At 38.3% G+C, this 14,260-nt stretch overlaps 1 protein-coding gene across 1 annotated transcript in view; it reads right to left on the reverse strand.

Moving 5' to 3' along the window:
* Positions 1-14,260, reverse strand: part of LRRC2 (leucine rich repeat containing 2) — a 66,267-nt gene that overhangs the window by 20,950 nt on the left and 31,057 nt on the right. The window contains exon 5 of the mRNA XM_051642432.1: positions 8,272-8,408. Coding sequence (XP_051498392.1) covers positions 8,272-8,408 — 137 coding nt within the window. The remainder of the gene's footprint in view (positions 1-8,271; positions 8,409-14,260) is intronic.

Genomic DNA, 14,260 nt, shown 5'->3' on the forward strand with positions numbered 1-14,260 from the left:
ACTCCATGGATCTCCTCCAACACCTGACACCTTCACACCTGCTCTTTCGGGTCTCACTCCCCTTCTGCTAATGTTTGATGTTACATCTTATACCAGTTCCATAAAGCATCTGTTTCTTTGCATCACAGCACTATGTCAGAAGTGATTTGTCATCAGCATTAAGCACACACAGAGAGAATATGAGCACTGAGCAAAAAAGGGCGAGATTAAATCCCATGTAACAGAAATGCACCCAAGCCAAGCAATTGAAGGACATTTCTGACACTGAGTTATATGCACAGAACTGCTGGTCTGATAAAAGTCAAGTGGAATTTTGACAGTGATTAAAAATTAAGTATTTCACAAGAGGTCGGCTCTAATGCTGTTGGCTTCACAGTACCAAGTTAAGCTCTTTATTACACCACTCCTATCCACTTTGTGGTCCTGAAAAACACACATTAATAAAATTCAGTTTTTAAAGCATCCAGTATATTAACCTTTGTAACTTTATAAAATTCTACAAATGTGAAAAATTTGCAAGTTCTTTATAATTCCATTGAATGAGAGAGGAATGAGTTAAGGGTGAGCTCTTCTGGTGCCCAGTTAGATAGTGAAACTACTGGGAAATTAATGTCCTGTACTTCCCTCACTTGTGGTTTTTATTTTGTAATTGTTACATACAATAAAATAAACAAATGGCAAGGGAAAGAAGCAGGCTTGGAAGTTTACAGCTTTGAAGAATGACAAGCTGGTAAAACAACCTGTCATTTTACACTTCTACTGATACTGCTGATGTTCTGCCTGCATAACTAGGATATGGCTTTGGGATGTGTGAATCATGGATCACAAAGACAACAAGTTATATGGAAATGCCCAGTGGGGACTTATTTGAAGTCTCCTCAGAATTGCAGAGAGCTTGTGCTTCTGCTCTTTTTGCTAAATGTTTTACTTTGCTGAATCAGACTGGCCAGAGAAAAGAACCAAACCAAAAGAGACAAAAACATTTACAGCTGTGAGATTTCAGTTTTAAAATACTCTTTGAAACTCAATTAATATATAAAAAATATTTATGTCTGTTCTGGATAGTGTTGTATTTGCAAAGTTTAGGACACTAATGCTAGGGCTTCACGAAATTCTAATCACATCACATTTTGTTTCTTAGGGTCACAAATGTTAACGTTATTGAAAGATGCAAGAGACAACTAATTATAATTACATTTTTCAGTTAAACAAAGCAGAGAAATAATAACACCACCTATAACTTCTGAAATTCTAGACAGCTCTACCAATGGGATGCATTACTGGACCTGTTGGTGACAAGCACAAGTGAGCTAACTGGTGATGTCAAGATTGGGATGCTGTGATCATACACTAGTGAAGTTGCTGTCCTGAGGAATGTGTGTCAGGCAAAGAGTCAAGTCAGGACCCTGAATTTTAGGAAAGCAAACTTCTAGCTCTTCAAGTTGTTAGTCAACAGGACCCGCTGGGAAACTGCTCTCAGGGACAACGGATCAGAACAGAACTGGCAGATCTTTAAGGACACTTTCCATACAATGCAAGAGTGTAAGAAATCAGGCAAGGAAGGCAAGTAACCAGGAAGGTTGAGTCAAGATCTGCTAGTCAACTAAAGGGCAAGAAGGAAATGCACAGGCAGTGGAAGCAGGCACAAGTGTTCCTGGAAAAGTGTAGGGATACTGTCTGCTTGTGTAGGGATGGGGTCAGGATGGCCAAGGCATTGCTGGAGCTGAACTTGACAAGGGATGCAGAGAGTAATAAGAAGAGCTTCTACAAGTATGTCAGCCAGAAAAAAAAGGTCAAAGATAGCATACTTCCCCTCTGATTAACACAACTGGCTAACTGGTAACAACAGATGAGAAGGCGGCTGAGGTACACAACAACTTTTTTGCCTCAGTCTTCACTGTCAGCCTCCTTTCCACACCTCTTGAGGGGATGGACCTCAAGGGAGAGACTGGGAGAGCAAAGTCCCTCCTACTGTAAGAGAAGATTAAGTTCATGAACATCAGAGGAACATGGACACACATAAATCTAAGAGACCTGACGAGATGCATCCCAGAGTCCTAACGGAATTGCCTGATGCAGTTGCCAGGCCACTCCCTGATTTCTGAAAAGTCATGGCAGTCAGCTTAAGTCTCCAGTGACTGGCAAAAAGAAAACATAGCATCCATTTTTAGAGAGGGTCAAAAGGAGGACACTGGGAACTACTGTCAGCCTCACCTCTGTGCCTGGGAAGATTGTAGAACAGATATTTCTAGAAGCTACTCAAATGCATGTGGAGGACAGGGAGGTGATCCCAGCATGGCTTCACCAAGGGCAAGTCCTTCCGGACCAACCTGGTGACCTTTTATGATGGAGTGACTACATCAGCAGACCAGGAAAGAGCTACCGGTGTCACCTCTCTGGACTTCTGTAAAGCCTTTGACACAGTCCTCCCCAGCATCCTTTTTTCTAAATTGGAGATATTGATTTGATGGATGGATTGTTCAGTGGATGAGGAATTACCAGAACATACTGGTCAATGGCTCAATGTTCAGCTGGAGATCAAGAATAACTTTGCAAAACTCCTTTTCTGTTTATGTACAGTCTCAGAACATCTATCTGTAAGCATTACTGTCTTGCTTCTGTCAGTGTGGAGTGACTTGCCTGTCCTATGACTGACAGCATGTGCCACACCAGATGATACAGATGGAGGAAATAAGAATTTCTTCCATCTCTTCTCATTAAAGTGCTTCCAAGTTACATCTATAGATAGTCCTGGGTGGTGTAGCATTATTAGCAGCAGTTTATAGTATGGAAGAAGAGATGGTCATTCAACAAAGCAAAGATGTGTCTTTGAAATATTGGCACAGAGCAGGTATTCTGCCTGGCACAGAGTGGTGTTCTAAAATGAATAATCATCTCAAAACAGCTGCCCTGACAAACTGGACACTGTGCTCGGGTGGGATCCTCATTCAATAAATAAACCACCTGGACCCTGCTCTCACAAGGAGAACCCCTCTTTTGGTAGCCACCCTGATAAACGGGACACTATTGTTATTCTTTATGGAGCAGTGGAAGCAAGAGGGGCCCTGCAGAGGCAGAGTACCATCTTGCGAAACACCACTTTCCTATTTAAGGACAGAGCATACGCGTGAAAATAAAAGTCATTGCTTGGTCAACCTGGGTGAGAGGGATTAAACAATGACCTGGACCCCCACTCCCCACCAACTCATTTCCAGAACATTCCTGAACCCAGTACTGAGTCTGCACAAAGTAGGCTGAACCTCACTCAGAGAGGCAGAGCCAGGCCACGTAAAAGAGGCAGATTCATAACGTTTCATACACACTCCTGCCTTCCATGGACCATAACGTCATGCTGAGATCATTTCTGGGTCCAAAGGTGGTGAAATCTTTCCTGTCTTCTTTTTATTCATATCTCTCTCTGTCACCTTATTGCACATAAGGGTAATATTATTTCTGATTTTTCTAGGTTCTTTTGGTTGTAACATGTTGTTTTCAGACAGTACAGTTTTGCTAAGTTCTATTAGTTGTAACCTGTTGCTTTGAGAGTGATATTGTTTTTCTGTGTTTTTTGACAAGCTTTATAATCTTTCTCAATTTTGAGTAAAGCTATGTTTTGTATAAGCCTCCTGGGCAATGGTCGTACTCTTAGAGTACCATGCAGAGAATTTAAGACATTAATCTCACTGAAGTGGTTGTTAAAAGAGATTAACTAAAAGACAGTTGACCCCACCTCTGTGGAAAGCTAGCTGTACCCACATGGTGGGACAGGGCATACAAGATTTATTAATTGTTTGATTCAGTAAATAACTGTAGCAAAGAACATAATCTGAAAGAAGTACACCTCAAAATAGAGTCAGAGCAGTTTTTCTACAAACCTTTATCAGAAAACACGTTATTTATAATAGAGTCTTTATTCCTAGAAAAATATATTAGTTGCATAATGTGTATGCAAATAGTAATAGAAACTCTATCCTACAGTTAAAATACAAATACCAGCATCATACTAATTCTTAAATTCACACACAGAAGGTACAAGAAATTTAGAAACAAATCCATTCATCCACCCTCTCCTCCCTGCAACTACAGAGTATGGTACCAAATATAATCCCACTATGCTAGGAAAGGGGCTCAGTAACATACAGAGCATGTCTTTCCTGAGCATCTTAGCTAGAGGAGCAAATTCACCTCCACAGAAGAGTCTCAGAAGGTATATGTCACCTGAGGAATGGCTGTTCCCTAAATTTCACAGAGCATCTTCTCCTGCTGAGTCTGGTTCCTGAGGTCTCAAAGTATCTGTTACAAACTGGCTGCATAAATGTGATGCCACATACATTGCCTTTTTTAAAATTTACATTTTATTTCAATTAATATGTTCATTTATGTCTAGAGAGGGACACTGTTAACTTACATAGCAGATTTGAATTCAACTGCAGATCCATAAACCTTCTCTGCCAAAGGACTTATTTTGCAACTAATACTAATCTAATATTGAAGATAAATAGACTTTTTAATATCTAAAAGTGTTAGACATCCAACAGTAGAAGGGAGATAAATACGTTTTTAGACATTGAACCAGCTTGCTCTTCTTTAAGCATATTATGGAATGGTATAAAATCGTAAGCATTGAGAAAGTATAAAATGAGAACATATGTCTGCAATTTTTTTTTTAGTGGAACAGCAAATTACCTCATCTTGAGATTCAGCGAGATGACTTTCAGTATGTTGAAACTGGTCTTTGAAAAGAGGGAAAGAGCTTTCTACATTAAATTAAGAGAAAAGCGAGCAATGTGCTTGCCTTACTATGGCACAAGGCATCTTACTCAGGCATGGCTACAATGCACACCAAATAGATTCACACCAAATGCCAAATGGAAATTCTGACAAAAGTCCAGACATTAGACTTACATGTTCCTAGTAGACTGATACAGACACTCCAGGTTGCAGTAGGCCAAGCAGAAAGCTATGGTTTGGGTGGTTTTTTTCTCCACATATTGAACTATGTGGATGTATCACTACCAGATATTTAATCTACTAATAGAGAATGAAGATCTAAAATGTTTCAGCTGTGAGCTTAAAGCAGCTGCACTGAAAATGAAGTTGGCAAATAAAAATAGCAAGAAGTATAGTTAGTATGCATGTTGGAAACCTCCTTAACAGCTCTCCTTTACCTGGAAAGTAGTACAAAATAAAGGTGTTTAGCATCTTGTCTTTCCTGAAGCTTACCTCTTTACAAAACAAATTAGGAGACTTAACAGATACATTAACAGTCTGTGAATTTTTTATTTGCTGACTGATAAATTCAGGCACAGAAACAACTGATATTCCAGGAAAAGTTCATACACATATCTGGGAGCTGTCTTCACAAATTAAGAATATCAATTCAAGTGGGGTATTTGGTGGCACTGTATGGTTTTTATGTAATAAACTACCCTCTACCAGTTCTGAGCAGCAAGTGGTGCTCAGTAGTGGTTATAGTATCCATCTTATTGAGATTTCTCCCCCTAAATAAGATAATATTTTTTAAAATAGGCACACAATATTACACAGTGAAGTAACTTAATGAAGAAGGAGAAGCAGCTAGAGATCACTGAGTACTGGCTGTAACTCCCCATGTCTCCCTGTACCACTCAGGGCTAGTAGAGGAATCTGGAGTGAAAGAGTAATGGAGAAATGAATGATGTTGGTTTAATGTCTTTGTTTCTCACTACCCAATCATATATTGGCAAAAATTAAATTAATCTTTCCCAAGTACAGCCATTTTTGCTCACAACAGTAAAGGGTAAACATCTCCTTGTATTTTATCTCAACCCATGAGTTTTCTTATCTTATTCTCTCCTGTCATGCTGAGGAGTGGGAGGGACTTAGCAGCTGAGTGGGCATTCAGCTACTAGCCAAGGTTAGTACACTACAACACTTCACAGTCTCTTTCTGTTTTCCCTTTTTAGACTGTTGAGACAAATACAATATTTTATTTCACTAAATAGTTACTTGACAGTGACTATCACCTTTTGCCCATATGAGAATGAAACAATAATTGCTTTGAAAAACATCAGCCATATTGAGTGCAAAACACTTTGCAGCACTTCAAGTCATTTGACAAAAGTGTTCCTTTAATTGTGTGTTCAACTTCCAAAGCTGCCCTGGAAATGCTCTGGGAAACTAATCATAAATGAAATCAGAAGAATGGGTATAGCAAATAGGAGATATAGCCTACCTCCTAGGTCACTGCAAGTATAAATTAAGTGCTGGCCTCCACAGAAACAAGGAAATATAATAGACAATGCCAATATTTTTCTGCATGACCTTTTAGACCATGCTGACATTATCTTTTTTCCAGTTTTTGTTGTCATTTAAAGCCATTTGCACAGCTCCAGATTTTTTCCATTGATTCTAAGTGAACCATTACCCAATAGCCTGCACCAGTTTTAGTGGTTTTCAATCCAATTGAACAGGAGGCTTGCCAGAAGGGAGCAAAATTTTTTAACTTTCCAAGAGGAATGCCAGTATTTTAGTACTCAGCACTGGAAAGACTTATATTCACAATTAGGTTCACTTGCAAATGGGTTCCCATAATGCATAGTCATGGATATGCCTCTACACTACAAGGCACAGTCTAGGTGCTTATATTTAGTTCCTTTGCCTGTTCAGGATCTATATTTTTCTGACTCCATTTTGGTTCATTTTGCCATTTTTTTAATCTGGTTTATTCCTCATCTTTTCTGGAGGAGTTTGGTGTCTATTTAGGATGTAAAGCTAATGTTCACCCTTTGTTTCTGTCTCCTTCATATAATTTTTTAACAATCTTTTTCAGGTAAACTACCTTACAGTGAAAAGCCAGGGAGGGAAGTTAATTTCTGTTTATTTTCTCAGAACAGAACATAAACATAGCCAAACCAACTCTCACATAATTTTAACCCACTCCAACATTGCCTGTAAATCATGTGTAACAGGTATTTAGAGAAAACGTAGGAATCAATAAAGTGCCTAATGCTTCCCCTTAAATCTGCCCCATTCATCATCCAGAAATCAAGATACTAAGCACCTGAGAAATACAGATGACATCTGAAACTGGAGAGTTTCAGAGAGCACCAGCCAATAGTTTCATTTTTCCATGAACTGTAAGTCCCAGAGCAGCTGCAGCAGAGTGCAGTTGTGTATCCAACATAAGAAACAATGTTGGTGTATGCCTGGGAGTCCATTTCTCAGTCTTTATTATTTATGCCAATCGCATCCTGGCCTGCATCAAAAGAAGTGTGCCCATCTACTCTGCTCTGGTCAGACCAAACCTGGAGTACTGTGTATAGTTCTGGTGTCCTCAGCAGAAGAAAGATACAGACCTGTTGGAGAGGGTCCAGAGAAGGGCCACCAAGATGATCAAGGGTCTGAAACACCTCTGCTATGAAGACAGGCTAAGAAAATTGGGGCTGTTCAGTCTAGAGAAGACAAGACTCAGAGAAAACCTTATAATGGCCTTCCAGTACTTGAAAGGGGCCTACAGGAAAGATGGGGAGGGGCTTTTTGTCAGAGAAGATAGTGGTTGGACAAGGGGTAATGGTTTTAAACTGAGAGAGGGGAGATTTAGGTTAGATATTAGGAAGAAATTCTTTACTACAGGGGTAGTGAGGAACTGGAATGTGTTACCCAGGGGGGTTGTTGATGGAGGGTTTTTTTTAAGGCCAGGTTGGACAAAGTTTTGTGCAACCAAATCAAGTGGTAGGGTTCCCTGCTCATAGCAGGGGGGTTAGAACTTGGTGATCTTTAAGGTCTCTTCTAATCTTAATGATTCTATGATTCTATGATTCTATTCATACAATGCCTCAAACATAATATTCCTTTCAGATAGAGATACATGCTCCTAGCAACATGCAGTGCTTTTTATAGACCTCTCTGTATTTTTTTCAATGAAAACAGACACTGGGAATAAATGAAGGTTGCTATGCAAATTTGACTGTTAAGGTGCACTTCACTTTCACAGAAAACAGCTATTTGCAGCCTTCTTATCATCACTGGACAAACCCCCTTTGTGATCATGTCCTCCTTCATATAGCAGAATAAATACAAGCAAAACCTAGTCACTTGAAAACCAAAAGAAAGAAGTTTTGTCCCATTTAACTGCTGCTAAGGCATTTTTGGTGTTATTACTACTAAAACATTATTGCTAAAAGCTTAGAGGAATATAATTTAATCTGTTAAGAAGAGATATTAAAACAGTGATAAAATACCTTAAAAGTCAAATACAAATTATGGAAGAAATGTAGTTAGTTATCTTACTTCAAATGGGAGTTCTGTTATTTCCATATTTCCAGATAAATCCAGCTTTTCCAAATTCTCACAATCACCCAATTCTGGAGGGACTGACTTCAAGTTATTAAAACTCACATTGAGCACTCTGAGGTTTTTTAAGCAGCCTGTGAGGAAAAGATAATTACAATCAGTGCATTTAAAAATACATATTTATTTAAAATATAAATATACATATTTCAAATATAAATATAATAATAGTATATATACATATACATATAATATTGTCTCTATAATAAAGGGGGGGAAAAAATTAAGGGAAAACTCCTGATACGTGATAGAGCTCCTTAATGAGATGATGGCTAAGAGATTTCTGCAATGGTCACTAATATTGTGGGGAGGTGAAAGTGCTATGTTGTTCTCATATGGACTATCCATAATTAGCAATAGTTCTGACAAGAGTTTGAGAGGATGCAGCAAAGTCTTGTAAAGATCTGGATTCTACCAGCAATGAGATACCTATTGACCTTTGTTGGAACCAGAGAAGTGGGGTTTTTGTTTGACCACTTTAGAAAACTTAATTGCTAACTGAAAATCACCAGAGTATTTTTAATAGAGCTTGTTCATTGGGAACCTAAACTTACAGCATCAAGAATTCTGCCTTTGGTAGCCAGCATTGCATACTTTTGATTATAAAATATAATGGATGCGTGCATTTGTTTCATTATTTTCTTTTTTGCAAGTTAATGATAACTTGCCTGGCCAACATAATTTTAAGGCATTTGTTATGTTCTAAGTTACATTTAATGATACTGTACTTTCTGTTTCTTTATTGATAGCATTTCATAATTTTCACGGTGGAGTCCTCTTTTATTTAAAATATCAGAAGAAACATTTTCTGTAAGACATACAAAAAGCATTGTTTTGGCAGTATATTACTGTCCCACAGTACTGTCCCTTGGGGCTGGTGTTACACAGAGTAACAGGAACAATGTAATGCTGTAAGTGTGTGAACAGCCTTATTTCTGGATTTTTAAGCACATAAAGGTAATGAAAGTTTAGCCTACCTCTGATGAAGCCTCACCGAGTTTAGTTTCATTATGTACACAAATTAACTATTACATCACATCATAAATATCAACTTACCACTTCATTGCAACAAATTAACCACTGAAGCATAAAGGGCTTCAGAGACTCATAAATTAATTCCTCATCCAATTAATCCCTTAGTGAAGGAGAGCAAATCCCATTGGAATGTAAAAGGAGCTGCTTACCCATTAGCACTGGAATGCTTTATCCTTACTTTTGACAACAGGATATAGTTGTGGGTCTGTCTGTAATTAAGTTAATTTTCTTGATAGCAGCCTGTATGGTGCTATGCTTTGTATTTGTGACCAAGCAGTGACAACAGCACACCAATGTTTTCCCTGTTGCTGAACAGTGCTTACACAGTGTGAAGGCTGCCTCTGTTTCTCACTCTGCTGACCCCAGAGAGTCAGCTAGGTGTAGGCAAGAGGGTTCGAGGGAACAGAGCCAAACCATTGGACCCATACTGACCAAAAGACTATAATATAGCATATAACATCATGTCCAACAGTACAAGATGGGGTGGAGGAAGGGATGGGAGGGAATTATGCGAGGTGGCAGTTGCTCGGGGACTGACTGGGCACTGATCAACTCATAGTGACTGATCACTTTTTCATCACTTTTATGTTTGCTTGTTTGTCTTTATTCACTTACTAAACTCTCTTCATCCTGATGTATGAATGTTCTTACTTTCCCTGTTTCATTTCTCTCCCCATCCTGCTGTGGTAGACTGAGGAAGGCTGAGCAAGGCATGCAAGCCTTAGCTGCCTACAAGTGTCAACCTGCAGCAAATGTATTTGCTAACTCTTAAGTCACTGAAATTTCTATCTCTCAGTACCATTAGTAGCTGGGTAACTAATGTAGACAAGGCATCTAGTGTCACCAATATCCTAGTCCTCTTGTCTGATTCTGTTCAGATTATGTGTATAACTAGGAAACATGAAGCAAAATTGATTGCAATAAAAATATCAGAAAAAAATTAACAGTCTTTTCGGGCAGAGTGATGAATACAAGTGCAGCTGTCCTTTCTGACTTTCATGCCTTCTAAAATCATAGCTTTTCAAGCCTTTTACTCCTTTTACAGTTTCTAATATGTATGTTAATGTTCACAATATGGTGTGTCCCAGCATGCAGGTATGTAGGAGATGCATTAATTTTGACTTGTCATATATAATGTCTCTCTAATCTGACCAGAGTACGCTACAGAATCTGCAGTCAATTGCCAGTAATTGCTGTGGCTAAGATTATGAAAAATGAGTCATACAACTGAATTTATTCAATAACAAACTCAGGACAATGTAGATGAGTGGGATGTGGTTCCCTGAGATCTGACTGTGGGGAGGAATCTTGCAGTTCTGTGTAATGGCTATTTTTTCGTCTATGCTTTCAAATAGTACTCAAGCAAACTTCTCAATTATAAGTAGCAATAATAAAATAATTGCCGCTACAATGTTGTTAACTATGCTTAATGGTGCTGAATTTTCAGTTCTATAAGAAAAAGCAAATTAGGGAGTTAAACAGCTAACATCTCTGTGTTTTCCAAGGAAAGGCAATAAAAGTATTAATTAAACCCATGGCTACCCTGTCAGTTTCACAATTAAGAACATTCTATCTTTAACTGGGAGCTGTAATGTCATAGTTGTTGCCTAAGATAGCATTTCTTCCTGGTATAAATTTTTAATTCATTATTTAAAAAAAAATAAGAAATTAACCAGTGATTGAGTTCTACAATTTCTGCAGGGCAATCCAGCATAATAATAATGGTAATGCAACTTCACAATTTAGATAAGCCTCCATTAGAGCTTCTGACAAGGTGTCAAACACAAAATAGAGATGAAGTTACAGAGTCCCCATTCAATGTAAATGCAAATACACTTGTATAAACTGGAGTGAAATGCAAAGCAAATTCTTGCACTGATCTGCAATGATCTGATAGCGGTTTCCTGTGGGTCAAGACAAACAGTCTCCTAATATTTTTGTAACTTTTGATTGAAACACCTTCTTCTGGTGAAGACTTCCTGAACTCCTTTTGCATGACAAAGTTGAAAAACCATTTTGTTTATTTGTTTGTTTGTTTGCCACTAGGGCTTAGAAACACTGATAGAACCTGGCCCAGGATATTTCATTCCTTAACCAAAGTTCATGTGTTCAAATAAGAAAAAATAAATTAAGCATGCTGAGAGAAATTGCAAGTTACTACTACAAACAAAAAAATAAAAAAGATAAATTTTAGAATCTGTGGGCTGAAGAATAGTAGTGTAATGTAAGTGGGGGAAAAAAATGTTTTCTTTTAGCAAAAAATAGGTAGAAAAACATCACGAAATTCTTGAGAGCTGAATGGTAGATAGAGGTACCTGCTGGGAAAAAACTGTATGGTGAGGATCTACTGAAAAGTCTGAAAAGGAAATTAATGGGGGAAAAAGTGCAGTGAGATGAACTGAAGATATTTTGGTAGATCAGAAATTCTTTAAAGAAGTATTTTGCTTCCTTTATTCATGTGAGCAGGTAAGCTGAAATGTGGACTTTGGTCTCCCTAGGGATTTTGAGGAGCTTACCAACTCTTTCAGTATAGGAAACCATCACTTTAGCAGCTAGCCTTAAAATAACTGGTAACCTCTCAGAAACAGTAAACTTGCATCAGAGATGTCTAATGTCTCCTCTTCAAATGAGAAAAATAATTTTTTTCTCAGTAGTATACAAGATTGAGCTGTTTGACAGATAATATTCAACACTAAATAACTTGCAAAGGTAAGAGTTGAGACTGCAACTCTTCAAAACTGGACTGTATTTAAGCTGAGAATGTGTTTTTTCTTCTTGGAAACTCTGATCTCAGCACACTGGGTATCTTACTAATAGAAAATCTATTTCAGATATTTACAAGTAATTTAAAACTGTTTTACTTGTAGTTTTCTCTTTGAATTCTAGGAGATTGGATTAATGGTATGCACAAATGAAATTTTATACTGTGAGATAGGGAGGGGACAAAAATAATCTCAAAAATAATATTAAAATATGTCTCAAAAACACAGTTATTTTCCTCTTAAGGACTTAACATTTCAGAAGTGTGAGAGAATGTCATGAGGTACAGAGATTTTATTAACAATTCTTTGAGAAGTTTCATGGACAGTTTATGGGATAAAAAGTCCTGATATTGACTCACTACCCCATCCCAGCACAAAAGATTTGAGATCACATGAAAATGCTGTTCACTACTTCCTGTGTGGATATGGGAATATATTCTATTGGAAATTTTCAGTTATAGCAACTACTAAGGTACTAGCACTATCTGACATACAGCAACAGCACTGCAGCCCTGCAGTTAGAGCCAGAACTGCAAACTCACCCAGAAGACATTGCCAAAGAAAATCCCCCAGCTACACGCCTGCTCATTATTTTTTCTGTTATTCCTGGAAAAACCAAACCTGTCTACTCTGAGACAGACCAAACCTTCATGTTGCAGTTTTCTCAATTTTTGTTTACTGTCTTCTAATCCAAATTTGATCTGTTCAAGTTTATAGGTGGTTTTAGATAACAGTGTGATTTGATGTATCTCCAAATGGATTCTTTCTTGTCTTTGATTCAGAGTACAGCATCCCCTTTAAATCAGGTAGAACAGGAACATGAACTTCACTTCCTGCAGATACTGCAGTGAAACTTCTTTTAACTTATAATTTTCTTATCCATTTTCTTATAATCTCCTATTCTCTCACACCTTTAAAGCCCTCTTGAGAGAACCAAAAATAATCCTAACAGGCATCACCAGTTTAGTTTCTGCTGGATGTTTTTTGACCTAAACTTGGCTTCAATTCTGTCTGAAGATTCAAGACTGAACAGCATGACTGTCACTGCCAACTTTGACCATCTGACATTACACTCAAGTATGTTTTAGCTATGATATTTACCTACTTGCTGCTGTTTTGTATATAGAACACAAAAATGATGAATACCTTAGCACTTAACCTTTCCAGAGACCTTACCTTCTGATTTAGCATCCAGTCCTCACTCCTTGCTTAGACAGAGCTCCCAAACCAAACCCACATGAATTATCTTCCCTGTGAAAAGCAGCTAGATTCCTAAAGTCTGAGAGGTTTCATATTGAAGAAGCATCTACAAACTTCAGATTAGCCAAGACCATGCATAACAATGCTTTATTAAAATAATGAACATTTCTGATACATATTAGTGTATATGTCTGTATGTGTATAGAGTAGTATGCAAACATACCACCTTACATGTCACAGAATAACAGAATCACAGAATCACAGGGGTTGGAAGGGACCTCTGGAGATCATCTAGCCCAACTCCCTGCCAGAGCAGGTTCACCTTCAGTAGATCACACAGGAACACATTCAGGCAGGTTTTGAATGCCTTCAGAGATGGATCCTCCACAGCCTTTCCGGGCAGCCTGTTCCAATGCTTTGTTACCCTTACAGCAAGGAAGTTTTTGCTTATGTTTATCTTGAACCTCTTGTGTTCCACTTTGTGACCATTGTTCCTCATTCTGTCATAGAACACCACTGAAAAGAGTGTTGTTCTTACACCCACCTTTTAGATATTTATTTCTCCAGGCTGAACAGACCTAGCTCCCTCAGCCTTTCCTCATATGGTAGATGCTCCAGTCCCCCTGGCATCTTAGTGGCCCTGTGCTGGACGCTTTCCAGCAGTTCCTTATCCTTCATGAACTGGGTAGCACAGAACATGGCAAACTCAAGTGGAAAAGGAAAATCTATAGATCATGGAAGGAGGGGCTGGTCACTTGGGAGGAATATAGGACTGTTGTCAGAGGATGTAGGGAGGCAACTAGGAAAGCTAAGGCCTCCTTGGAACTTAACATTGCAAGTCGGGTTAAGGATAATAGAAAGGGCTTTTTCAAATACATAGTTGACAAAACTAACACTAGAGGCAATATAGGCCCACTGTTGACTGAGGTGGG

This window comes from Apus apus, chromosome Z (assembly GCF_020740795.1).
Source record: "Apus apus isolate bApuApu2 chromosome Z, bApuApu2.pri.cur, whole genome shotgun sequence".
NCBI classification, from domain to species: Eukaryota; Metazoa; Chordata; class Aves; order Apodiformes; family Apodidae; genus Apus; species Apus apus.